The following is a 13,718-nucleotide window of genomic DNA, read 5'->3' on the forward strand; positions in this document are numbered from 1 at the left end:
ACATTTTAGATAAAACAGATGATTTTGAACAATAGTAATTTTAGCTACGTTGAACCAAACGGATTTTAAGGAATGAACCTGGAGTTTAAGTTAATTTTTAATTTTTATGTACCAGAAATCAAGGAACTGAGCCATCTAGTATTACTATCGTGTAGCAATATTTTTTCTCTGAATCTATCAAAATGTGCCTATTTTCAATACAGGTTATTTTTTTAATTAATTTTCGTTTATTATGATAAAGTTGGTTTCTTTTAAACTTTTGAATGCTCATTACTGACATAGATATTTTTTCCGTATTGGCAAATTTGAATTATCACTTAGTAAATAATAATAAAAAATGTATGATTTATTTACTCACATCTAAACTGTAGTACGCGAAAAGTATTGAAACTCGGAAATAACTAATATAATCAGAAGTAGCAAATTTAATTGTTTTGTCGGTTTGAAAGAAGAAAATCAACAAGTTTTAGATTTAGTTCTCGTTGTATTACATTAGTGACCTAATCTGACTTAATTTAGTTTATGTTAATTAAATATAATAGTAATATTAAACAAAAATTAATAATGTACTTACCCACAAGTGCACATCTCACAGATACACTGCTCTTTCACGTCTTCTTTAGGTTTCAACTCCTTGGTAACTTTTGGTGTCGTTTTCGGCGTATCTCGGGTCGTTTGTAGAAGTTTCTGTTCTTCTGTGACTCCTTCGTGAACGACATAAGATTCTCTTCGAATATCTGTTCTTTCTTTTTTATCGACAAATGTATCATCGATTTGGGAACTTCTAATTTCAACATCTTCAAAAACTGCCTCTTTTTGTGTCGTCTCCTTAACCACTTTTTTATCGGTAATATCTTTAATATCTTTTAATGTGACTTCACGCAAAATTGTATCACTAACTTTGGTGTCACCTTTTTCAGTTACATAAATTTCAGTAATTTCTGGTTGTAGAACCTCTTCATCTTGTACTGTAGTAGTTATCCATTCACCCGTAGCTGTTCTTACTGCTTTTTCCGTGACAGATTTCCTTATAGTCTGAGAAGTTCTAGCGACCGCTTCTTTGGTAGACGAAGAACGAAATTGTTTTGACACGGAAATGTTGTCGGTTTCTTCATAAACCTGTCTTTCTATTTCTGTGCCTGCATACGGTTTTACACCCTTCGGTGAATCAGGCTTTCGTGGTGTCTTATCATCCTCATCAAATACAACGATTTCATTCCTTTCATTAGTGTACGGAATTTCTACTGTAAAAGGTTCATCTACTGTGTAATACGTAGTAGATGTTTTTGAATCCTTTGTTGTCTTTTGTTTCTTGATATCTTGAGCTGCAGTCACTTTCGTTTTAATTATTTTTCCTCCTATCATTTTTACAGTTTCACCCACAATTTTTTCAGTTACTTGTGTTTTTCTATCTAATTGATCGCTAAGTTTTTCCGGCTTTTCTTTCTTATCAGGTGACTTTTTGGAAGGTTTCTCAGGGGTCTTGGGCATGACATCATGACTAGGTGCTGATAATTCATCGGGTCGACTTGGTTTCCCAGCAGCAGGCATTGATTTCGGTTTTTTGTTGTCATCTGGTTTATCAGTTTCCTTTCTTTCGGTCGGTTTACTTTTATCCGGTATTTTACTTTCTTGTTGACCAAATGGTTTTATTTCTGGCGTTTGAGATGGTTTTCCTGCCGCAGGAAGAGATTTCCAATCTTTTTCTTCATCCTTCGGGGTTTTCTGTTTTCCTCCTTTTTCTGGTTTTTTACTCTCTTCATGATCACTAGGCTTCTTTTCTGGTGTGAAGCTAGGTTTCCCAGCAGCAGGAAGGGGTTTCCATTTTTCTTCATCTTTGGGTGATTTCTGTTTTCCTTCCTTATCTGGCGTTTTAGTGTCCTCGTACCCCAATGGCTTCTTTTCTGGAGAATAAGTAGGCATTCCAGCTGCAGGGAGTGGTTTCCATTCCTTCTCTTCGTCCGTTGGTCTAATGCCTTTTCTTTGTCTTTCTGGTCTTTCAGGTTCCTTTAAATCGGTAGGTGTCTTTTCTGGAGTATAACTAGGCTTTCCAGCCGCTGGAAGAGGTTTCTTATCATCATCCTTTGGACTTCTCTCTTTTACATCTTCTGGTGTTTTCTTGCCTTTTTGACCGATTGGTGTCTTTTCCGGAGTAAAGCTAGGCCTTCCAGCTGCAGGAAGAGATACCCATTCCTTATCCTCATCCTGAGGGCTTTTTTCTTTTCGCTGTTTGTCAGGTGTTGTAGTTTTGTTGTAATCAATGGGTGTTTTCTCCGGAACGTAACTAGGTTTTCCAGCTGCTGGAAGCGGTTTCCATTCCTTTCTTTCATCTGTAGGTTTTTTATCTTTTTCTTTTTTATCCGGTCTATCAGTTTCTTTTAATTCTATTGGAGTTTTTTCTGGAGTAAAACTAGGTTTCCCAGCTGCTAGAAGAGGTTTTTTATTTTCATCCTTTGGAATTTTATCTTTTTCATATTTTTCTGGGGTTGTCTTATCTTGTTGACCGATAGGTATCTTTTCCGGAGTGTAGCTGGGTTTTCCAGCTGCAGGAAAAGATTTTTTATCTTCATCCTTTGGAATTCTTTCTTTTCCAAGTTTTTCTGGTGTTTTCTTATCTTGTTGTCCAGTAGGTGTCTTTTCCGGAGTATAGCTAGGTTTACCTGCAGCAGGCAGTGTTTTCCATTCTTTTTCGTCATCTTTTGGTGATTTTCGTCTTTCTGGACTCTGATCACGTTTATCAGCAGGATGTTGTAACCTATCTGTAGGCGTATCACGTTTAGTTGATGGTTTCCCTGCTGCTGGTAACTGATTGTAACTCTCTTCGGTAATAAATTGTTTAACAACAGAAGAATCTTTTACTGATGTGTCTTCAGTGTAAAAAGATTCGTGTCTAGAATCAAAGATTTGTTTTGATTCATCGTATTTCACGTTTGTTGTAAGAGATTTAATCAGTTTATCTTCTGAGAAATCATCATAGGATTGAGTATGATGTCTTATAGTATCTTCATATACAACCGGCTTCTTTTCTGGAGCAGAGCTAGGTTTTCCAGCTGCTGGGAGAGATTTCCATTCCTTTCCCTCATCTGTAGGTCTTTTATCTTTTTCTTTTTTATCCGGTCTTTCAGTTTCTTTTAACCCTATTGGAGTCTTTTCAGGGGTAAAACTAGGTTTCCCAGCTGCTGGAAGAGGCTTTTTATCTTCATCCTTTGGAATTTTGTCTTTTCCATATTTTTCTGGGGTTGTCTTATCTTGTTGACCGATAGGTATCTTTTCCGGAATATAGCTGGGTTTTCCAGCTGCAGGAAAAAATTTTTTATCTTCATCCTTTGGAATTCTTTCTTTTCCAGGTTTTTCTGGTGTTTGCTTATCTTGTTGTCCAGTAGGTGTTTTTTCCGGAGTATAGCTAGGTTTACCTGCAGCAGGCAGTGTTTTCCATTCTTTTTCGTCGTCTTTTGGTGATTTATGTCTTTCTGGACTCTGATCACGTTTATCAGCAGGATGTTGTAACCTATCTGCAGGCGTATCACGTTTAGTTGATGGTTTCCCTGCTGCTGGTAACTGATTGTAACTCTCTTCAGTAATAAATTGTTTAACAACAGAAGAATCTTTTAATGATGTGTCTTCAGTGTAAAAAGAATCGTGTCTAGAATCAAAGATTTGTTTTGATTCATCGTATTTCACGTTTGTTGTTAGAGATTTAATCAGTTTATCTTCAGAGAAATCATCATAGGATTGAGTATGATGTCTTATAGTATCTTCATATACAACCGGCTTCTTTTCTGGAGCAGAGCTAGGTTTTCCAGCTGCTGGGAGAGATTTCCATTCCTTTCCCTCATCTGTAGGTCTTTTATCTTTTTCTTTTTTATCCGGTCTTTCAGTTTCTTTTAACCCTATTGGAGTCTTTTCAGGGGTAAAACTAGGTTTCCCAGCTGCTGGAAGAGGTTTTTTATCTTCATCCTTTGCAATTTTATCTTTTCCATATTTTTCTGGGGTTGTCTTATCTTGTTGACCGATAGGTATCTTTTCCGGAGTATAGCTGGGTTTTCCAGCTGCAGGAAGAGATTTTTTATCTTCATCCTTTGGAATTCTTTCTTTTCCAAGTTTTTCTGGTGTTTTCTTATCTTGTTGTCCAGTAGGTGTTTTTTCCGGAGTATAGCTAGGTTTACCTGCAGCAGGCAGTGTTTTCCATTCTTTTTCGTCGTCTTTTGGTGATTTTCGTCTTTCTGGACTCTGATCACGTTTATCAGCAGGATGTTGTAACCTATCTGTAGGCGTATCACGTTTAGTTGATGGTTTCCCTGCTGCTGGTAACTGATTGTAACTCTCTTCGGTAATAAATTGTTTATTAACAGAAGAATCTTTTACTGATGTGTCTTCAGTGTAAAAAGATTCATGTCTAGAATCAAAGATTTGTTTTGATTCGTCGTATTTCACGTTTGTTGTAAGAGATTTAATCAGTTTATCTTCAGAGAAATCATCATAGGATTGAGTATGATGTCTTAAAGTATCATCATATACAACTGGCTTCTTTTCTGGAGCAGAGCTAGGTTTTCCAGCTGCTGGAAGCGGTTTCCATTCCTTCCTTTCATCTGTAGGTCTTTTATCTTTTTCTTTTTTATCCGGTCTATCAGTTTCTTTTAATCCTATTGGAGTCTTTTCTGGAGTAAAACTAGGTTTCCCAGCTGCTGGAAGAGGTTTTTTATCTTCATCCTTTGGAATTCTTTCTTTTCCAGGTTTTTCTGGTGTTTTCTTACCTTGTTGTCCAGGAGGTGTTTTTTCCGGAGTATAGCTAGGTTTACCCGCAGCAGGCAGTGTTTTCCATTCTTTTTCGTCGTCTTTTGCTGATTTTCGTCTTTCTGGACTCTGATCGCGTTTATCAGCAGGATGTTGTGTCCTGTCTGTAGGCGTATCACGTTTAGTTGATGGTTTTCCTGCTGCTGGTAACTGATTGTAACTTTCTTCGGTAATAAATTGTTTAACAACAGAAGAATCTTTTAATGATGTGTCTTCAGTGTAAAATGTATCGTGTCTAGTTTCATAGAGTTGTTTTGATTCGTCATATTTCACGTTTGTTATTGATTTAATCAATTTGTCTTCAGAGAAATCATCATACGGCTGTGTATGATGCATTTTAGTATCTTTGTAAACGACGGGCTTCTTTTCTAACGTGTGACTGGGTTTACCAGCGGCAGGAAGAGATTTCCTTTCCTTATCCTCATCCGGGCTTTTGTCTTTTCGCTGTCTATCTAATATTTTAGTTTCTTCAATGCTGAGTGGCGTCTTTTCTGGCATGTGACTTGGTTTACCAGCGGCAGGAACAGGTTTCCATTCCTTACTCTCGTCTTTCGGGCCTTTTTCTTTTCCTTGTCTGTCAGGTGTTCTTGTTTTGTCATAATGATTAGGTGTTTTTTCTGGAGTATAGCTAGGTTTTCCAGCTGCGGGTAGTGGCTTCCACTCCTTACTGTCCTCTTTAGGCGATTTCTGTTTTTCTGGACTTTGGTCATGTCTAGCAGATGATGGCTGCGATTTTTCTTTAGGAGTATCAATGAATTTTTCTGGCGCATTTCGAGTGGACGGTATTTCTGTCCCTAATGAGGTTTTGTATTTTTCATCTGTTATAAATGTTTTATTAATAGAAGAGTCTTTAAATGACACATCTTCATTGTAACTGGTATCATGTGTGGATTCGTATATTTGTTTTGTTTCATCATATTTAACGTTTGTTGTCAAAGATTTAAGTAATTTATCTTCTGAAAAATCAGGAGATTGTTTTTTGTAATCTGTGTAAAATTCATCTTTCTCTACTATTCTGTATGATTTTTCTGGAGATAACACATGTTTGGAGTAACTGATATTACCGTCCATTGGCTCAGAAAATTTTCCATCACGTTTTTCTATAAATTGTTTAACATCTTCTTCCTCTTGCCTTAAAGATGTTTTACTCTTTATCGCGTCCTTCGCTACCTTGCTCTCACGAATGTCAACCTGCACAACTTCTGTTGATAATGAATCCCGAGTAACTGATTTTGCCTGTTGGATGTCAACGTTCTCTTTAGCACTCTGTTTTTTAGTAGCTTGAGTAGTTATTTTTCTTTCCACTACTGATGTGCCAGGTTCTGTTCGTTGATCAGTCCCTCTATGCTTATCACCAGTTTGAGGAATAGGTTTCTCCTGCTTTTTATCCTTGGTCTTTGAGGTGTAATAAGTGTAGTCATCCACTCCTACTTTGACTATTTTTCCTCCTACTAGCTTTACTTTCTGAGTTGGTGCACTTTCTTGCACACTCTGAGATTTCCTGTCGTCAGTTTTTGATTTTTCATTCACATCAAGTATAGTCTTGCCTGTTTTAATCGTACCAACTTTCTGAACACTAGTTTCATCAAATTTCGATTGGATGTCTCGGCTGTTTTCATAAATCTCTCTTAGTTTCTTGACTTCTTGAGATCCTGAACTTTTTATTATTTTTCCTGCTACCATCTTTACATTTACATCGTCTACAATCTCAGTTTTCCTGTCCGCAATGGTGTATTGGTTCGATGCGTCTTTGACTACTTTAAACTGAGATCCTTCCTTAACATTATAGTTGTTACCGGAAGGGAACTTTTCAGTGCTTGTATCTGTTAAAATAGCCGTTCCCGGAATTTTTTGTTCATCATATTCTTGTTTTCCTTGTTCAATTTCAATGAAACTTTGTGAAATTTGTGCAGCATTTGTTGATAATGATTTTCTTGTTTCAAACCGATCATCCGTTGATGAAATAATTTCCGTTCTTACTTCTGCAGTTCCTCTCTTTGTTTCTTTATCTATTGTTTCGTCATAAGAATCGTCTGTTCGTACAACCTTTAAATAATCATTTTCATCCTTCCTTCCCTTAACATCTGTCGGAACTTCATCAGCGTTCTTCTTACCTTCAGGTGACTTCAAAATACGTGAAGTAACCGTTTTATTTTTATCAGAAAATTCGTCTTTTGTTAATACACTACTGTCTGAAGCAAATTTGCTCTGCTGAATCTCTTTTGTAGAAATAGATGTTGCAGAACTCTTTGATCGTTCTTGCATAGAACTTTCAATTTGTGTATTTACACGAGATTTTTTTTCGTGTTTTTCAGGAACTTTAACTATTTTACCTCCAATCATTTTAACCGTGTATGTAATCTCATAATCCTGAGGTGATCCATGCTTATCTATATCACTGCCGCTTTCTGTTGCTAAGGATGTGTCCAAAATATCTTTTTTTACTCCATCTTTGGTTACTGACGATGTAGATGATGTCCTAATCACCTGTTCTCCCCTAGTTGATTGTTCGGCTTTTTGTTCTCCTGAACCTTCAGTAACTTCTGTTGAAGTTGTAACAGTCTCTTTCCCCGACTTCGAAATTATTTTTGTTGTATGGGTTGTTACTTTACCGTCGGGACTGGTATAAGTTGTAATTTTTGTAACAGTTTTAGTACCATCAGGTCCATGCTCTGTTTTCGTTGCAACACTAATTCTATCACCTGCATTTGGAGGGGGTGGGGTACCTGAAGACGTAATTTCTACTTTTGAAGCTGCAGTAGAAACACCTTTCTTCGATACTACAGTGGTACGTGCGTTGTTGTTTTTTTTATCAAGCAATTGAGTATTTTTATCAAAAGTCATGCCACTTTTTTGTGAACTACCTTTCGATTTAATTAAGTTAGAGTCAGATATTTCAGTCGTTTTTTGCTGCGATACATTTTCATAAACATCAGAGGAACTTACAGAACGGGATTCTACAGACTGAGAACTCTTTGAAACATTTTTAACTGTTGATGCTGCAAAATCTGCGGTCTCGAAATTAGTAGAAGAAACTTTACTTAAATTAATGCCTTTCTCTCCAGGCATACTTTGCATCCTACCATCAGCGGATACTAATCTGTCAGATGATGTAGTTGTGACAGTATCAGCAGCAGTAACATAGTTAGAAGTCTTACTAGTACTACGACTACTACGGGATTTTTCTGATAAATGACTTTGAATTACATTTGTTTGTTTTGAATCTAATTCAGAAGAAATTTGTAATAGACCACTACCCCTTTCAGCGTTAATAAAATCATTTGTTGTATCAGCTATAGAAGCTGGTACTTTAACGATCTTGGAACCTACTAACCTAACTCCCGATTCTACTGATGACCGCTGAATATTTTTGGCAGATGACATCTGATTGTCGGAGGCATCAAAAGACTCAGATTGGATCCTACTTGCTAAGCCAGTTTTAGAATTAATTGTCCCACTTTTAAAGACTTCTGTCGCAGAAGAAGCTACTTGATAATCTGAATGAACAGAGGCGGTATTAAATTCTTTAGAAGTAGAGGATCTTTGCATACTTTCAGAATTAGAGAAAGTCGAATCAATGAACTGTTGCTGAGACTCGTTTCGGTATGTTATATTATCTGATTGTTGGTTAGAATGAGTTAAATCTCTAAAACCAGTCTGAGGAAATTGGAATTGTGTATTGCTCTCTGGAGACATTAAATCTAATGCCAAATCATCGACAACATATGTAGATGTTGTCGACCTAACGTCACTAGCATCATCTACTACGTAGGTGGATGATGTCGACCTGGCATCACCTGCATCATCTACAATGTAAGTGGATGATGTCGATTTAACATCGAATTCAGCCCTATCTTGGTCTGTTCCAACTTCCGTAATTTGCAAATCGTCATCTTCTTCTTCTACAGCAGTTTTTATTATTTTTGAACCTATTATTTTTACGCCCGTTTTTGTTACTTTTTTAGATTTTTTATCCATTTTTTTATCTGACTTTTTATCTGAAGGTGAACTATCTATTTTTGATTTAGAAGTACTTTTAATTTGTGAGGACTTACCAGTATTTTGTCCGCTTGAAGTGGATTGATGCTTCGCACTGTCCGATTTAAAAAATTTTGAGCCAATCATCTTGACGGTTTCACTTATTTTAGATGATTTCTCAACTACATTACTACTCTTGGATGTCGCAGTCGATTTTGATTTGGCGGTTGTGGAGACGACACTTTGGCCGACGTTTTCTTGTTGCACTGTGCCGCCGGATGCGGCGGCCGGTACAGTCTTCAACATTTCGCGTCACTAACACTACGTACGCTACGGTTGTCACTAAAGAACTGACTAGCGGAGTGAGATCTGGTCTAGCTAGTCGCTGGGGGTTCCGCCAATCAGGGCCTGGCCTTCCCACTCCTCTACTACGTAACGTGAATACTGTTGCGGCCTCATGGAACTGGTTGCACCCACGCTGCAACAACAAACAAGCGTTCAGTCAAACAATCCTACATACATGTAGTAGGCGAGATGAATCACTAACTTATTGATACATTACGGTGATCGCCTAAAGTGTCACTGTAACGTAATATAATGTGCATTTCCACATTAAGAAGCTTTGCTTGTTTTGGTTAAAATAACGAATCATTTTATTAAAACAAAACATTGTTAAGAAATACAGTACTTCATTAATCAATATTATTGATTTCATTTTACCCTTACACATCTGATTTTTTATTCATATATCAATATATAGTTATGTATATATATTCATATATATACTTTTTTTTTATTATTATTCTATTCTTATAAATTTGTTTATCAGCTTTATTAATCTAATAAAACTGTCTATCATGACAGAATTGTAAACTATAGTTCAGATTCCATAAAATTAATAAATTGTGTAGAACAACTTCTTGCAGAAATGAAAATAATATAAATTTCATTTAATTACAAAGTTAAAAGTTCATTAACAGATTTGCTGTATAATACTGATAATTTATTATACTTTTTATGTTATAAAAAGCAAGTTGTATCAACAATGTTAAATGTTAAAAAAACAATAGTTTATAAATTGAAAATTTCATTTAAAACAAGTTAAGAAAAAGGGTTATTATTTTATTTATCTATTTTATTGTATAAGTTTCTTAAGGTAAAATAATATCCATTTTTCGTTTTCGTAGACATTATTATTAACAAAATTAATTTAAATTCCAACAAATTAGATATGGAAAAGGTTTTTTATTTTATGAACGTTTCGTTTATAAAACCGAATGAATGAGAATTTGAATTAGTGTTTCTCTGAATTAATTTCGATTATTCAGCTAAAAAACTTAGTTGCTAAAAAAAAAAAGAGTTGCAAAGATCACTGATTATCTACGAATAATATTAAAAAAAGAATTCATAAAAGAATGCTCTCTCTCTCTCTCTCTCTCTCTCTCTCTCTCTCTCTGTGTGTGTGTGTGTGTGTGTGTATGTGTGCGTGTTGATAGTACCAAAAAACCACCAGTACTAAAATAAATAATTTATATAACTAATTATTTTTGCTAATTATTTTGTCGACTATTATATACAAATAATAATAAGATGATATCATAGCTATATATAAACATAGGTCTTTAACAAATACAGTATGTTAAATGATAAACGGAAAAGGCAAATTAAGTAAAATCAAGGCTGCTGTTAAAATACTCGTATATCTATACAAAATCTACCTACATTTTCCTCATAAACTTAACAAAAACAATGTTATTGTTTGGATACATTTTCTCGTTTAAAACTAAGTACTGTAAAATATATTATTATCATTCCTACGTTTCTGAATAATATATAGACCTAATACAAATTTAAAACCTACTTTCCTTATTCCAAACAAAAGAATAATTAACGGTTCTTACACACATTTTTTTAGTAAAATTGGTTTAGATTTATATTTTCTAAACTGTAAAAAAAAAGTAAGCTCTAATTTTGTACGCTCCCTATTATGATTTAACAGAATTGATGCTCTTAAGTGCTTTCAATAATTAAGTAAAATTAAATAATAACATTAAATATTGTGCTGATTTCATGGTTTCTCAGAAACCAATCTCCAACGGAGATGCTTACGGCATTTTTCGTAATTAATTTATTTAATATTTATAATGATTTATTAATATTTTCTGTATTACGGAAGTATTTTTATATATGTATACTACTTAAAAAGGTTGATATTTATAAATTTTCCGTATATTTTTTATCACAAGAAAATTTAAATAATGCCATACAATTATAGTCTGCACTTTTATAGTCAAATATATATATAGTCAATTATAGTCAAACATTTCATTAAAAAATAGTGCTCTATCAAACGCGCCTGTTTTGATTAACTTTCTGTAATATATTAAATTTTTCAAATTAAATTAATTATACATATATATATATTTTTTATGTATGTTTTATATATATATAAAACTGTAGCTAGCTTATTACCAAACACTATACTGACCACTTAGTATTTGATAGACAAGACGAGATCGAGGCGTCATGTAATATTAAGCCTATTACCAGTAGTCTTTGTATGTTTTTAAACGAAGTAAATGTTGATTATTTGAAATTATCAATCTATCGAGAAAAAACCTAGCATAATATTACTGCAACCAATTGTCTATATTTCACCAGTGCTGCTTAAGATCTGTTTCACTGGCGGTAATGCTTCGATAAATTCCAATTTATTCGAATATAATCAACCATATTTTTGGGTTAATTTTATAGTAAATTAATATTATAAAATCAAAATCCCTTTACAGTACCTGTAATCCTAATAATAATTTCGATTAAAGAACTGAAAACCCCTATGAAGATTAATTTAGCGGAAATTGATCTATAATTTGGTGAACGCAAAAGAAAAGGTTTAATCTGTTAATTCTAAGCGTCTTCTGATGCACTTCTTAAATTAGTTATATAGTAAAATAAAAAACTATATTATGTTAGATAAACATCGCGAAAGGTAAACAAATCATAAGAGTTGATTTTATTTTAATTTGTTAGTTTCTGTTAATTTTCTTATTGTAAATATTTTACTTAATCATTTTATATATATACACACATATGCAAGAAATTGTTAATAAAATATAAAAACAATACAAATTCAAACATTTAACAAAAAAAATAAGATAACTTATAAAATATAAAACAAGAAATAAATTTAAAAAAATTAATAAAAAATAAGAACCCATCAATTTCACTATTTAATCCAATAGACGTACCACTATTGAATACAGTTATTTAATTTCATCAGGAATTATTACATAACCTCATCACAGAATCCTTTCAAATAAATTTGCATCATCAAGCATATCATTAATTATCACAACCTTTCTAGGATTATACTTTAAAATGTTACAAAAATAAATTAAGATTAAATATAAAAATCACAATTTTTTTTTTAGCTGATCCTTAATTTTTTTAATATGAGAATAATTATATTAAAAATTGGAATTTGGTGCTAATTTCAGTTTTTTAATTAAATGCAACGAGTGAAATACCTATTTTGAAATGCCCTTTCATTTATTTAGTAAGGTTATACTTTTATACATTTTTATTTTAATAAAACTTAATTATAGTAGTTAAAAAATATTTTAACTACTACAATTAAAAAACGTAATTATAATTATAAAATAATAATATTATTATTGTTTACCTTCATTATTTGATATTCGTTTTGTGATAACATCAATACCAAAAGTAAATATTCTACGAAATCTATGAAACATATCTGAGTGTTTAAATTTAATGTTATCTTTTTTTTTAATTTTTCCTCTTTTTTTAATTTTCTATATGGAATTTCTTCTGAAAAATCGTTTTTGTACCATTACTGAACGCAAAACAGGAAGATAAATCTGTATTTAATTACTACTCCATTTTTTTCTGTTAATCTTAACGATAATTTATGAATACTTAAATTTCTTCAATTTAAAAAGAAAAGAATCATGTTTTCTTTTTATGTTTTTATGTTTTATAAATAATTTTAAAAAAATTAAATATGGAACTTTTATTTAACTGTCCTTTTTTCATTTCGTTTTACTTTTTATCAACAGTGTAGTATGTGTTAATTATATAATTCATATAGTTGAAGTGTAGTTTATTTTTTGTAATTATAGTATATAATAATTTTGTTGGCGCAGCAAGAGTTTTGAGTGAATGGATCAAAAGAGTTGAAATTTATCTAAAAGAGATAATATGAGATAATTTCTATTAACATATCTCAGTACCATTTAACGTGTGGAGTATTAAAAAGGATTTTGTCACTAGATTTTTCGTGAAGTTAATTTCAAACAACATAGTACCTTCAAGAAATAGGCAATCTGTAGCTATTTTTAAAATTTTAAATACCGAATTTAATTAAACATAGTTTATACTTGTTTATCTACACCGTAAGATATTTTAAGTGGCTTAGAATCGTGACATAGATTAAGCAAGGTCATTGACAGTTCAAGTTCACAGCGGAGCAACGATGCAGCATTAGTATTTTATTCTGATAATGCTCTCTCCTCACACACAAAACTGGATTTCGCACGACCCTCTTCAATTCAACTTTCCATCTTCCATTACATAGTTTTACTTATTTTTTTTTTCTTAATAGTAGGTTTATTAACTTACAAAACAAAATCACCACATTCATAGATTTGCATAATTACAAATCGATACACACACACACACACACACACACACACACATATATATATATATATATATATATATATATATATATATATATATGTATATTAATTTTTTCCATTTATATTATTTTGAATAACTACCCGATTTTGCTATTATCTTATTTTGTTTTTCCCTCTATTTTTATTTATATAACCAAAATAATGGAATATAATGCTGGATATTAATTCTTATTTTCCAGTTTTCCGAGAGAATAATATCTAGTGTGTAAATATTTTCTATTACAT

At 32.8% G+C, this 13,718-nt stretch overlaps 1 protein-coding gene across 1 annotated transcript in view; it reads right to left on the reverse strand.

Annotated features, from left to right (window-relative positions):
- LOC142321660 (uncharacterized) overlaps positions 1–13,718 on the reverse strand; it is a 147,485-nt gene that overhangs the window by 108,883 nt on the left and 24,884 nt on the right. Inside the window, exon 2 of the mRNA XM_075359926.1 lies at positions 575–9,250. Coding sequence (XP_075216041.1) covers positions 575–9,078 — 8,504 coding nt within the window. The 5' untranslated portion in view covers positions 9,079–9,250. The remainder of the gene's footprint in view (positions 1–574; positions 9,251–13,718) is intronic.

This window comes from Lycorma delicatula, chromosome 3 (genome assembly GCF_047948215.1).
Source record: "Lycorma delicatula isolate Av1 chromosome 3, ASM4794821v1, whole genome shotgun sequence".
In the NCBI taxonomy this organism is placed as follows: Eukaryota; Metazoa; Arthropoda; class Insecta; order Hemiptera; family Fulgoridae; genus Lycorma; species Lycorma delicatula.